The sequence below is a fragment of the Suncus etruscus genome, chromosome 5 (assembly GCF_024139225.1).
Source record: "Suncus etruscus isolate mSunEtr1 chromosome 5, mSunEtr1.pri.cur, whole genome shotgun sequence".
Taxonomy (NCBI): Eukaryota; Metazoa; Chordata; class Mammalia; order Eulipotyphla; family Soricidae; genus Suncus; species Suncus etruscus.
In genome coordinates this window covers 24,132,616-24,147,103 of record NC_064852.1, presented here as the reverse complement: position 1 = coordinate 24,147,103, position 14,488 = coordinate 24,132,616, and the positions used below count along the sequence as shown (strand labels likewise).

Genomic DNA, 14,488 nt, shown 5'->3' with positions numbered 1-14,488 from the left:
CTTTCCCTAGTTTAAGTGATAATGCCTCCTACCCACTTCCCCAAGGTAACCTGGATGGTATTTGTCAAAGTAGAGTCTGTGATGATGCCACCAGCATTACCCCAACTTCTCCGTGCTTTCATCCAGTGCTTGCTAACATGATCCTGGCCGTGGCTCACATGACCCCTAAATTTTGGGATCTTTCTCAGTCGGGATGACAAGTTGGCTGGAGAGATGGAAGAGCCTTTCCCCTTCATAGAAACCTAGTTTCCTCCCAAATACTTCACTACTTTACATCAGTGCTTTAGGCTTCAGCATGGACCTTGGAGGATACAAACATTCATAACAAATAGTACATAACAAATAGATGAAAGATATGAATGCTACTGATAATAGTAACACCTTTGTGTCATTCACTAAATTTCATTCACCTTTTAGTGGCTACACAAACAAGCAGAAGCAAGAAGAGCAATTAATACTGATATTCCTGAACTTTGTGATTTAAAAGAAGAAGAAAAGAACCCAGAATGGTTGAAGGACAAAGGAAAGTAAGTTGTGCTCTAGCCATGAGACTTATCATAAATTTATTTAGATATTAACATTCATCACGCTTTCTAGCTACCTTGTCATATGTGTTTGTGTGTAGTTGTTGGAAAGAGATATAATTTTAAAAAGTTAGTAGGTCCTTGTAGTAAAATTATATAATTATTAATAAGGCTCTTGTTCTTATTTTTTTTTTCTATCTCAGTGTCATGGAACTGAAAGTATACCTTTGGGATTATTTGTTAAAATCACCTTTAAGGGACCAGACTGATAATAAAGTGAGTGGGTAGAGTGCTTGCCTTGCAGCTAGCCAATCTGGGCTTGATCCCTGCCACTCCATATGGTTTCCTAAGTCTGCCACAAGTGATCCCTAGATGTAAAACCCTGCCTGTCTGCCCTGAGCACTGCCAGATGTGGCACAAAATTCAAAATCATTTTATTAGCTAAATAAAATCACCTAGAAGACCCTTTTACAGTGTAACAAAAACCTTTAAAAAGTCTTTTATTTGGAGGCTGAAGAGATAGCATGGAGGTAATGCATTTGCCTTGCATGCAGAAGGTCGGTGGTTCGAATCCCGGCATCCCATATGGTCCCCCGAGTCTGCCAGGAGTGATTTCTGAGCATGGAGCCAGGAGTAACCCGTGAGCACTGCCGGGTGTGACCAAAAAAACAAAAAAACAAACAAAAAAATTGTAAAAAAAAAAAAAAAAAGTCTCTTATTTGAGGGGCTGGAGCAATAGCACAGCAGTAGGGCATTTGCCTTGCACAAGGCTGACCCAGGACAGATCTGGGTTCAATCTCCAGCATCCCATATGACCCCTCAAGTCAGGAGCGATTTCTGAGCACGTAGCCAGGAGTAACCCTTGAGCGTCACTGGGTGTGGCCCAAAAAAACAAAAAAAAATTTTTTTTTTTTTTTTTTGGTTTTTGGGCCACACCCGTTTGACGCTCAGGGGTTACTCCTGGCTATGTGCTCAGAAATCGCCCCTGGCTTGGGGGGACCATATGGGACGCGGGGGGATCGAACCGCGGTCCTTCCTTGGCTAGCGCTTGCAAGGCAGACACCTTACCTCCAGCGCCACCTACCCGGCCCCCCAAAAAAAATTTTTTTATTTGATTAAAGAACCAATGTAGGCTTGAAGGTTATAAACAGTTGTATAATAACTATGTTTTTTGTTTGGTTTGGAGGCCATATGTGATACCTGTTCTTTTTTTTTTTTTTTTTTTTTTGGTTTTTGGGCCACACCCAGTGATGGTCAGGGGTTTCTCCTAGCTGTCTGCTCAGAAATAGCTCCTGGCAGGCACGGGGGACCTTATGGGACACCGGGATTCAAACCAACCACCTTTGGTCCTGGATCGGCTGCTTGCAAGGCCAACACCGCTGTGTATCTCTCCGGGCCCGTGATGTCTGTTCTTAGTGATTGGTTCAGTGGGCATCTCTGACTATGCTTAGATGACCACATGGTTCTAGGAATAGAATCTGGACTTCTTACACACAAAGCCTGCTCTCCATTTCATTGAGCTATCTCTCTGGTTTTAAGTAGTTAAATTGATAAATTGATGAGGTATCAGAAAAAGAATGTCACCTTTAGGATAAACATTGTGACCTACTAACATTTGAAAGACTGACAAAAAGAGCACACAGAAAAATTCCCAGAAACAAGTAGCAACTCTTTTAAGAGTTTTTGTTTTATGGGGCCAGAGGAATAGTGCAGTGAGTAAGTCAGCCAATGTAAGTTCTCTGCCTGACATCCCATATGCCCCCTCCCTCAATCATCACCAGGAGTAATTCCTGAGTACAGAGCCAGGAGTAACCCTTGAGCATTGCTGGGTGCATCCTCCAAATAATCAAACAAACAAAACAAAACAAGTATAGTGTGTTTTTTTTGGGGGGGGAGGGGTCACACCAGCAGCTCACAAATTGCTCCTGGCAGGCTCTGGGGACCATATGGGATGCTGGGATTTGAACCACCGTCCTTTTGCATGCAAGGCAAACATCTTACCTCCATGCTTTCTTTCCGGGCCCCAAGTATAGTTTTTTTTTTTTGTTTGTTTTGTACTGTTTACCTATCTTTTGTTCTGTGTTTGTTTTGGGGCCATGTTCTGCTATGTTCAGGACTTACTCCTAAGTCTGCTTAGGGGTCATTCCTAGTAGGCTCAAGGGACCATGTGAGGTACCACAAATCTGATCATATGTAAGACAAGCATCTACTGTGCTCTCTTTAGCTCCATCTGTTCACCTTTAAGAATAGAAAAAAGGGGACCATGGAGATAGCATGGAGGTAAGGCGTTTGCCTTTCATGCAGAAGGATGGTGGTTCGAATTCTAGCATCCCATATGGTCCCCTATGCCTGCCAGGAGCGATTTCTGAGCATAGAGCCAAGAGTAACCCTTGAAAGCTCCCAGGTGTGACCCAAAAACAACAACAACAAAAAAAAAAGAATAGAAAAAAGGGACTGGAGTGATAGCACAGTGGTAGGGCATTTGCCTTGCACACAGACGACCTGGAATGGATTCAGGTTCAATTCCTGGAATCCCATATGGTTCCTGAGCCTGCCAAGAGCAATTTCTGAACACAGAGACAGGAGGAACCCCTGAGTCTGCTGGGTGTGTCCCAAAAACAAAACCAAACAAAATAATAGAAAAAGGAAGATCAAGGAAATAGCTCAAAATGTTAGTCAGTATAGCTCAGCTGAAAGTAACTATGACATGAGGACAAAAAAGAAATATGCTTTTCATTAGTGCCCAAATAATATTAGACTGATGGACAGAAAACTGTTTGGCAGACTGGAAAGATAGTACAGAGATTAAGGTACCTTTCTTGCACTTGGCCCACCTAGTTCTAACCCCCACACCACATTTGGTTTCCTGAGTTTGGCCTGGATGTCACTCCTACATACTACCAAGTGTGACCCAAAAACCAAAAAAGAAAAATGAGGAGTAAAAGAAGAAAGGAAAATGAAAGAGAAAAGGTAGAGAAATGAGGGAGGGAGAAAATAAACAGGAAGAAAATAGAAGGTAAGGGGAAAGTGGAACAGGAACAAAATAGAAAAGGAAACTAAGGCCCTTAGTTTAGTTAGGGTTACTTCTGGCTATGCACTCAGAAATTGCTCCTGGCCATATGTGATGCTGGGGATTGAACCCAGGTTCGTCCTGGGTCAGTTGCATGCAAAGCAAATGCCTTACCACTGTGCTATTGCTCCAGCCCCTCAAATGAAAGATTTTTTTTTTTTTTTTTTGGTTTTTGGGTCACACCCGGTAGTGCTCAGGGGTTATTCCTGGCTCCAGGCTCAGAAATTGCTCCTGGCAGGCACGGGGGACCATATGGGACACAGGGATTTGAACTGATGACCTCCTGCATGAAAGGCAAGCGCCCTACCTCCATGCTATCTCTTCGGCCCCTAAATGAAAGAATTTTTAACTAAGGCCTCAGAAAGTGTTTGGCCACTACTATTTGTAATACATTGAAGACATGATTTGTAACAAAATTTGAATTAGAGGCTTGTTATCTCAGGCCTGCACCTATACCCCAGCTCTCTGCCTATTAATTTATTCACCAGATAATGTTGACCTTCAGTTGATAACCCCAGGGCCATTTTGAAACTAGAACCAAAAGTCTTTCCCTTCTACCTGGGTCCTGCAGCCTTCATACCCAACTTCTGCGTGCACATCTGTACCCAGAGCCTCTGATTGCTTGTCTATTCTCCAGTTCATTCCCTTATCGTATGAAAAACCTTCACAAGGCATTGGTAGTGGTAAGAAATCATAGAATCTTAAGTAACAGTCAGAGGAGAGGGAGGGTCAAGATGGCATTGAAAAGAGCATCATAAACCACTCAGAGTTTCAAAATTACAAACTAGAAACAACAAAACTTCACCGGGAGAAGACCAGCAGGATTAAGAAACAAAACAAAACAAAAATAAACAGCACTCAGCCTAGTCCCACAGAAAGCCCCCACTGGGCCAGTTACAATGATTCACTCTTGAAGCACAGGAGATAAAATGGGGAATCTGCACAGAAGTTGACCAAATTCAGTTGGTGAAGAAATAGCATGGAAGGCTCTACCAGTACCATCCAGCTCTGTAAAATATCAGATGGTGATAGAGGTGTTTAGCAATCAATTAAATAATGATTTCAGGTAGTCCAAAAAAAAAAAAAAAAAAACCGCAATAGTTCAGATAGTCAAAATTCATAGGAGAGAATGAGAGTGGAAATGAGAGAATTATGATCAGAAGTGACAGAACTAAAGAGTATGATTGGTTAAAAAAACTCAGAGGAGGGGCCAGAGGAGGTAGAGGCAGCATGGAGGTAGGGCTTTTGCCTTGTATGCAGAAGGACAGTGGTTTGAATCCTGGCATCCCATATGTTCCCCTGAGCCTGCCAGGAGCAATTTCTGAGTAGAGCCAGGAGTAACCCCTGAGCGCTGTTGAGTATGACCAACAAAAAAAAAAAAAGAGAGAGAAGAAGGAAGGAAGGAAGGAAGGAAGGAAGGAAGGAAGGAAGGAAGGAAGGAAGGAAGGAAGGAAGGAAGGAAGGAAGGAAGGAAGGAAATAAGGAAGGAAGGAAGGAAGGGGGGAGGGAGGGAAGGGAGGGAGGGAGGGAGGAAGGAAGGAAGGAGGGAGGGAGGGAGGGAGGGGGGGAGGGAGGGAAGAAGGAAGGAAGGAAGGAAATGAGGATAAAAAGGGAGCTGGGGGGCCCGGAGAAATAGCACAGTGGCATTTGCCTTGCAAGCCGCCGATCCAGGACCAAAGGTGGTTGGTTCGAATCCCGGTGTCTCATACGGTCCCCCGTCTGCCAGGAGCTATTTCTGAGCAGACAGCCAGGAGTAACCCCTGAGCATCGCCGGGTGTGGCCCAAAAACCAAAAAAAAAAAAAAAAAAAGGGAGCTGGGAATGGCTCAAAGGTGAAGTATCAGAGAATGAAGCTGTGAGTTTGATCACTAGCACCACTCCATATCCAAACTGCATTGCTGTGTGCATAAAATCTCTTTCTCTGCGGCAGACTGTGATCTCTATTGCATGCAGCCAAGTATGTAAGAGTCTTTCAGCTAAGTGTGCATACACCCCTCCAGGCATTGCAACCACAACCACAAAAATGGAAGGGAAAGGAAAAATTTCATAAAAGAAATCAAGGGACCAGAGAGATAGCATGGAGGTAAGGCATTTGCCTTGCATGCAGAAGGTCAGTGGTTCGAATCTCGGCATCCCATATGGTCCCCTGAGCCTGCCAGGAGCAATTTCTGAGCATAGAGCCAGGAGCAACCCCTGAACACTGCCAGATGTGACCCAAAGACCAAAACAAAACAAAACAAAACAAAAAACAAGTAAGTTAAAAAAGAAAGCTAGAGAATACTTAGTGATGCTGGGTAATCTCTGGTACAACATATGGTCCTCTGAGCTCCTCCAGGAATGATGCCTGAGTATAGACAGAGTCAGGCGTAAGTCCTGAGCTCCACCAGATATGACTCCCTCCTCCCAAAAAGAAAATACATTTTAGTTACTAATGATATCCAGAAAATTAGGGCAAATGATAGACATGATAGCTAGAAGAACAAAGAAATATAAGGAAAGATAAGATGTGCTCAGAAAAAATATATCCTTCTAGCAGAGTAACAGTACAAAAGATAGAAACAGAATATAATCAATCCAGAAGCAGTATGGTGGATCTAAGCCCAATGATGAAATATTTTCTTCTTCAGAGGTTTTTTTTCACAGTAGCCTTCTATATTTATTTACTCCAGCCAGTCAGCTTTCTTCCCAGAACTGAAGCTATGAAACATTGGTTTCACAAGTGAAAGCAGGCAAGCATCTAAATAGAATGGAAAAGTGCTTGAGAAGCACCTATTGAGAATATTGTATCTTCTAAAAAAAAAAAAAAAAAGGGTCTTAGAATAAGCCAGAGAATTTCTTTTTTTTTTTTTTTTCTTTTTTTTAGTAAAGCAAGGAAGTTTTTTATTTTAATAGAAAGACATGCGAGCGGGACTGGAACAATAGCCTAGTAAATAGAGTGTTTTTCTTGTACGTGGCCAACCCAGGTTTGTTTGATCCCCAGCTTTCCAAATGGTCCTCTTAGTCTACTAGGAGGAATTTCTGAGCACAGAGAAAGGAGCAATCCCTGAGTGTTGCCAGGTGTGGCCCTAAAACAAAAAGAAAAAGAAAGACATGAGGGGAGAGAAAGAGAGGAAATAGGGGCCCAGAGAGATAGCACAGCGGCGTTTGCCTTGCAAGCAGCCGATCCAGGACCAAAGGTGGTTGGTTTGAATCCTGGTGTCCCATATGGTCCCCCGTGCCTGCCAGGAGCTATTTCTGAGCAGACAGCCAGGAGTAACCACTGAGCATCGCCGGGTGTGGCCCCCCCAAAAAAAAATTAAAGAGAGAGAGAGAGAGAGGAAATAAGTGTTCAAGAGAGAATAAGGGCTTCTCCAGAGTGAAAAACCAAGCAGGCTAAGTTACATAGAGACTGGCAAACAAGATACATGTTCAAGGGAGAACAGTGGCTTGAAGAGTGAGCGAGAATTCCATTTTTCTGGAACTAGCTTTCCACTTTCATGTCTTAGTTTTAAATGCTAAATAACCTTCAGGAAAATATACCAGCTTCAGTGTTGGGTTCTCCTGTGAAAGCATTTTACCTCTTTTTAAGATTGACGTTGTGCCAGACAGCTTTTTACTGAGAACATCTATATAAAACAGAAGTCTAGAAACTTCGGGCCGGAGAGATAGCATGGAGGTAAGGCATTTGCCTTTCATGCAGAGGTCTTCGGTTTGAATCCTGGCATCCCATATGGTCCCCCGTGCCTGCCAGGAGCAATTTCTGAGCCTGGAGCCAGGAATAACCCCTGGGCAGTGCCGGGTGTGACCCAAAAACCACACACAAAAAAAAAGTCTAGAAATTCAAATTTATGTGTAAGCGAAGCATAAAGTGATTGAATTGCAATATGTGACTCAGACTTTGTAAATAACTTTAATAACTACCCTTCTAGTAATTTGTAATGATGTCAAGGTAGATTTATTCCTGGGAGCTTTGTGCTGACTTCACTAAGGGCTTGATTTGCTACATAAGCTGTTTTGGACACAATCTAAATTCCTAACTTAAAGCTCCTTTCTCACACATCTGAATCTCAAGTAAATTCCATCCATGTTTAATTGTCTATGTATATCAAATAGATTAGCTGCGTGCCAGGGAGACAGACATCCTACCATCTGTACTATCGCTCTGGCCTATGTCTTGTCTTTGTTTTCTTTCCTTTTTTTTTTTTTTTTTTGGTTTTTGGGTCACACCCGGCAGTGCTCAGGGGTTACTCCTGGCTCTACGCTCAGAAATCGCTCCTGGCAGGCTTGGGGGACCATATGGGATGTCTGGATTCAAACCAATGACCTTCTGCATGAAAGGCAAATGCCTTAGCTCCATGCTATCTCTCTGTCCCCTACTTCTCAGAACTTCTATTGGTATTTTTTAACTTTATTGACAGGTTCTGTGATTTACATTTTTAAATAATTTTTATAATAACATTGTAATTTACCAACTTTTTCATAAAATTTACCAAATTTACCATAATTTACCAAATTTTTCATAAAATACTGTTGTTTCAGGTATTAAATGTCCACACCCCAATCCCACCACTAGTATGACCTTCCCTTTACCAGCATCCTCAGTCTCCCACCCACCACTATCTCCTTGCAAGCACAAATTTACTTTAGGTTGCTTTTTATAACAAAAAGGCAAATGGAATTATCAAAACTTGATCTCGGGCCAGAGAGAACATGGAGGTAGGGTGTTTGCCTTGCATGCAGAAGGACGGTGGTTTGAATCCCGGCACCCCATATGGTCCCCTGAGCCTGCCAGGAAGGATTTCTGAATGTAGAGCCAGGAGTAACCCCTGACCGCTGCCGGATGTGACCCAACCCTCCCCCCTAAAAAAGTTGATCTCAACACAGTTCAATTTGAAATGATTATTATAGCTCTTCATGGTGTTACTAAAGTCAGCGTCTTAAGGGTTGTATTCGTGCTTGTTGAGCCTTCTGTTTTATTGTTTAGACTTACTGAGCTTGGTAGATCACTATGAAATTTTTCCATCATATTTCCTGTGACACTACTGGGCTGATACTACCATATGATACTGAGGTGATGCGTGGCTGCATGCGGTAGCTGGAGTTTGATAAGATGAAACACAGAGCTGGGCCATTTCTGTTGGAGGGTATAAGAGGTGGTGATGGGCTGCTGTGTTTTATGCAGAAAGCAGAATCTGTCCCTGCTTTCTGAGGATGCCACGGAGATATCATCCAGGACTAGACTTCTTAGGAAGTATAATCAGTCATTATTTTCATTTTTTTACTAAATTTTCTTTTCTCTTTTTTGGGGGAGAGGAGGTCACAACCCAGTAGTGCTCAGAGGTTACTCCTGGCTCTGTGCTCAGAAGTCTCTCCTGGCAGGCTCAGGGGACCATATGGGATGCCTGGATTCGAACCACCCTCTGTCCTCGATTGGCTGCATGCAAGGCAAACGCCCTACCGCTGTGCTATCTCTCCGGCCCCTTACTAAATTTTCTTATCTACCGTAGTCTTCATTTCTGTCATTCCTGCTTGTAGTTTTCTTAGTTCAGCTTTCATAATTTTTTTTTTTTGGTTTTTGGGTCACATCCGGCAGCGCTCAGGGGTTACTCCTGGCTCTATGCTCAGAAATTGCTCCTGACAGGCTCGGGGGACCATATGGGATGCCGGGATTCGAACCAATGACCTTCTGCATGAAAGGCAAATGCCTTACCTCCATGCTATCTCTCCGGTCCCATCTTTCATAATTTTTTATGCTTTGCAACTACTGTATCATTGTTTCTTTGAACTCATTAAACACCCTCTTCACCTTGGTGAAGTGACACCTTGGTGTCACTAAAATGAAAATTTACTGTACTGGCTGAACCTTCTACACTTCTGGTTTTGCTCATTGAGTTTTGTAGACTTGTACGCATTTTCTCATTGTGTTTGCTGTGTTCCTGCTCTGCTGAGGATGAATCACTATTAATCACCACAGGACTCATTGGAAAATTAGGCTGGGAATAGCTCTTTTTCTTCTGTGTCTCTTTTTTGGTGATGGGGATGTTTGTGTCGTACTTGATGGTGCTCAGGGCTTACTCCTGCTGAAGGCTATATTCTCAGGGTCCTGGCAGACTTGGGGGACCATATAGGGTGCCAAATATTTAACCTGGGTTGATCACATGCAAGGCAAATGCCCTACATTCTTTACTATTATTGGCACAGGCCTCTCTTCCCTACCTGTTTTTATAGGAAGCAAAACTGAGAGCAGTGTGAAATTTGATGAGGAACTATCATGCAGTCGCACGTGTTCAGGCTGGGACCTACCCAGGAGGGAAGAAATCTACCTCCAATTTTTTTCATAAAAGCCTAAAATTTGACATCTGGGAGATTAATATTACCTAAAAGAGGTGTTTTTTTTAAAATAAGTAAAACAACTTTTTTTTTAGAGAACTATAAGGAGAGACTGAGGAAAAGAGAGGAAAATTAGTAAGAAACAGAAACAGAGACATATTCTGAAAAACACATGAGCTGTTCCAGATGGAAGAGGTTTACACACACACACACACACACACACACACACACACACACACACACACACACACACATTTTTTCCCCCTCCAGCCTCCAGATTTTTCCTGGCCTGTGGTTCTTTCTAGGTATAAAAGTTGGGCCAGAAAGATAGTACAGTGATTAAGGCTCTTTCCTTGCTTACAGAAAACCCCACTTTGATCCTTGGAACCTGAACACAGCTGAGAATGATCCCTGAATACAGAATCAATAGTAAACCCTGAGATCTACTAAGTGTGGCCCAAAATCCCAAAGAAAGAAAGAAGGAAGCAAGGGCCAGTTAGCCCATTTTCCATATTATTTATCGGTTTTAGTTTTAATGTTAACACTGTTTTTCTTTTATATTTTTGTCTTAGCAAATTGTTTGCAACAGAAAACTATTTGGCAGCTATTAATGCATACAACTTAGCCATAAGACTAAATAATAAGATTCCACTATTGTATTTGAATCGTGCTGCTTGTCACTTGAAAGTCAAAAACTTACACAAGGCCATTGAAGATTCCTCTAAGGTATATTTATTTGTTTGCCTATTTGCTTATAGTGCCTTAAAATGGGAATTCTCCTGGGTTGGGGAGATAGTTTAAAGAGCTGGAGCACATTTCTAGCCTCCACTGGGGTCATATGCTTGATTCCCAGCACCATGTGACCTCCTGAGCACTGACAGGTATAGCTCTAGTATCACTGGGATACTCCCACTCTAACTTCATCCCCACCCAAAAACAAGGCTAGCCTTTGGAATTTAGGGATTTGGCTCAGTGGTAGAACCTTGTATGTGGAAGGTCCTGGGTTTGATTCCCTAGCAGCACAATTATAATAAAACCAGGGTAATTATTTTGATGAATGAACAGAATCATCCAATTTGAGTATAAAAAAACATAAGTACTTATGTAGTCATTCCTGATAGAAAATGCAAAGCTTTGGGCTGAAGCGATAGCACAGCGGTAGGGCTTGTGCCTTGCATGCGACTGACCCAGGATGGACCTGGGTTCGATTCCCCGGTGACCCATGTGTTTCCCCAAGCCAGGAGCGATTTCTGAGTGCATAGCCAGCAGTAACCCCTGAATGCCACCGGGTGTGGCCCCAAAACAAACAACAACAATGAAAGAAAATGCAAAGCTTTGTAAATTTCAAATGATAAATCATAACTTTGGGGATCAGGATCTGGATCTCATGTAGAAGCAAAACAACTTGAAGTTTCTTAAATTGTTTAACATAAATAAATGTATTTGATCAGCTATTTTTCCTGCTAAGTCAAGGATATATATATATATATATATATATATATGTATATATATATATATATAAATATATATAATGAAACTTGTTTTTAAGTCACCATATATTGTTTAAATTTAAGTTAGTAATTTTTTCTTTACTAATAATTTTTGGGAGTAGGCCCTGGAACTACTGACACCACCTGTTGCAGACAATGCTAATGCAAGAATGAAAGCTCATGTGCGAAGGGGAACAGCATTCTGTCAGCTGGAACTTTATGTAGAAGGTAAGAAAGTGAGAAAGGGGGCCGGCGCAGTGGCGCTAGAGATAAGGTGTCTGCCTTGCCAGCGCTAGCCTAGGAGGGACCTCGGTTCGATCCCGGGCGTCCCATATGTTCCCCCAAGCCAGGGGCGACTTCTGAGCGCATAGCCAGGAGTAACCCCTGAGCTTCACCGGGTGTGCCCCCCCCCCAAAAAAAAAAGAAAGAAAGAAAGTGAGAGAGGTGGCTGGAGAGATAGCATGGAGGTAGGGCATTTGTCTTCCATGCAGAGAAAGTCGGTGGTTTGAATCCCGGCATCCCATATGGTCTCCCAAGTCTGCCAGAATCGATTTCTGAGCATAGAGCCAGGAGTATCCCCTGAGTGCTGCCGGGTGTGACCAAAAAACCAAAACAAAACAAAAAATAAAAATAAAAAAGAAAGTGAGAGAGTGTTTTCAGCTTCACATTATGTTCAAAATTGAGATTATTTACAATAATGATTTTTAAAAACTTATATTTTATATGTATAAATATTTATATTGTATATTTACAATACTTTATATTTAAAGTTTTAATTTATCCTATGAAATTTACCTGAATAAAATTAAATATTATTTTGAAATATTAAAAATTTTCAAAAAAGGGGCCAGAGAAATAGCATTGAAGATAGAGTGTTTGCCTTTCATGCAGAAGGTCATTGGTCCGAATCCCGGCATCCCATATGGTCTCCTGAGCCTGCCAGGAGCGATTTCTGAGCCTGAAGCCAGGAGTAACCCCTGAGCGCTGCCAGGTGTGACCCAAAAACCAAAAAAAAATTTATAGGGTAATTCAGTGGACTAAGCAAATGCTTTGCATATGGGAGTATATTGTGGACTTGGATTTGATTCCTAGGACAACACATTCCTCAAAGCACCAATCTGGGAGTAGTATCCCTAGAGAACTGCTGACTGTAGTCTAAAAGCAGACACATGAAATAAAAGCTGTATCAGAGATACAGTTCAAAGGGCTAATCACAGCACATGCTTTGTCTATGGGATCACTAAATTCAATCCCTGGCACTGAATGTTCCCCCAGCACCAACAGGAGTAACCTCTGAGTCTCACTTGGTCTGTTCCAATGTTCCTCTTTTTTTGTTTTTTACCCCCCCCCCCCCATTACTGTCAGGCCAAGTTCAAGGACATATCTTAGTGGTAAAATACATACTTTCCGGGGCCGGGTAGGTGGCGCTGGAGGTAAGGTGTCTGCCTTGCAAGCGCTAGCCAAGGAAGGACCGCGGTTCGATCCCCCGGCGTCCCATATGGTCCCCCCAAGCCAGGGGCGATTTCTGAGCACATAGCCAGGAGTAACCCCTGAGCGTCAAACGGGTGTGGCCCAAAAAACAAAAAAAAACAAAAACAAAAAAAAAACCAAAAAAAACATACTTTCCATGCATAAGACTTGGGTTTGGTCCCTGACACTGCAAAACAAAACCCCTCAAAAAATGTGGGAATGGAACTAGCACTGCACTCAGGGCAGTTGTCTTGCACATGCCTGACCTGGGTTCCATGTTTACACCATACTGAGCTCAGGAGTGATCCCTGACTGTAAACCTGAGAATGCCCTGAATACCCCCATGTGTTGCCTAACACTCTCCCACACCAAAAGAAACTTGCTTCTTGTCCTGAACCATGTTCTTACTCATCATATTATATAATTTATTTATTTGGTTTTGGAGCCACATCTATTGGTATTCAAGAGTTACTATAAACGTTGTGCTCAGAAATCACTCCTGGCAGGTTTGTGGGACCATATGGAATGCCAGGATCGAACTTGGTTTGGTCATATGCAAGGTAAATGTCCTACCTGCTGTACTATTGCTCTGGCCCCTCATATTTTTAACATTGTTTAGAGAATGTAAGTGTTTATAAAATATCTTACTTAGGTTATCATTGTTATAAATCTAGGCCTACAGGATTATGAAGCTGCACTTAAGATCGATCCAAACAACAAAATCGTACAAAATGATGCTGAGAACATTCGTAATATAATTCAAGGGACAGACTAACATCTCATTGACTGCTAAAAGAAACTCTATGTTCTAGGTATTTTCAGTTTTTCAAAACAATATATATGCATACATAAATGACTGTACAGAATAATTTTCTTTTTTTTTTCTTTTTTCTTTTTGTTTTTGGGCCACATCCAGCGTTGCTCAGGGGTTACTCCTGGCTGGCTGCTCAGAAATAGCTCCTGGCAGGCATGGGGGACCATATGGGACACCAGGATTCGAACCAACCACCTTTGGTCCTGGATCAGCTGCTTGCAAGGCAAATGCCGCTGTGCTATCTCTCCGGGCCCTCAGAATAATTTTCTTGTTGCTGTTCTAGTTCTATAGAGGAAAAAGTATAAATCTCTACAAAAAGAACTGCTTTACTTAAATGATTTCTGAATAATAAAAATCAGAATAATCTAGTTCTTTTCTTTATATTAATGCTCTCAATATATTATTTGTCAATCACATCCTTATAACTAACAAAATATTTTGTTTGTATTACATTTAACAGACACTTATTGATTCATTTTGACAAAGTAGAATTTTTAAATAAAGGCTTGTGTTTATAAAATGTTTTGCTCATTGAATATAATTTTAATCATCTGAATGACTGATACAAGTAAAATTCATATCGATCCTGTACTAAATCATAAATGCACAGAACACTATCTTTTGGGTGGGAGGCACACACAATTGTGCTCAAAAGATACCTCTGACTGTACACTCAGGAATCACTGCTGGTGGTACTCAGGAAACTATAAGGAATGCTGGGGATTGAATTCTGAACCTGGGGCGGCCAATGCAAAATAAGAGCCCTACCTCATCGTCTATTGCTCCAGCCCCAGAAGTTAATTGTAGTTATG

General features: G+C 42.0%; 1 protein-coding gene across 2 annotated transcripts in view; it reads left to right on the top strand.

Moving 5' to 3' along the window:
• DNAAF4 (dynein axonemal assembly factor 4) overlaps window positions 1-13,688 on the top strand; it is a 43,257-nt gene extending 29,569 nt beyond the window's left edge. The window contains exons 6-9 of one of the 2 annotated variants that reach the window (XM_049773684.1): window positions 418-527; window positions 10,475-10,628; window positions 11,515-11,620; window positions 13,537-13,688. In XM_049773684.1, the coding sequence (XP_049629641.1) occupies window positions 418-527; window positions 10,475-10,628; window positions 11,515-11,620; window positions 13,537-13,637 (471 nt within the window). In that variant the 3' untranslated portion in view covers window positions 13,638-13,688. The remainder of the gene's footprint in view (window positions 1-417; window positions 528-10,474; window positions 10,629-11,514; window positions 11,621-13,536) is intronic. The other variant, XM_049773685.1, reaches the window with a different exon arrangement.
• Window positions 13,689-14,488: the final 800 nt, after the last annotated feature.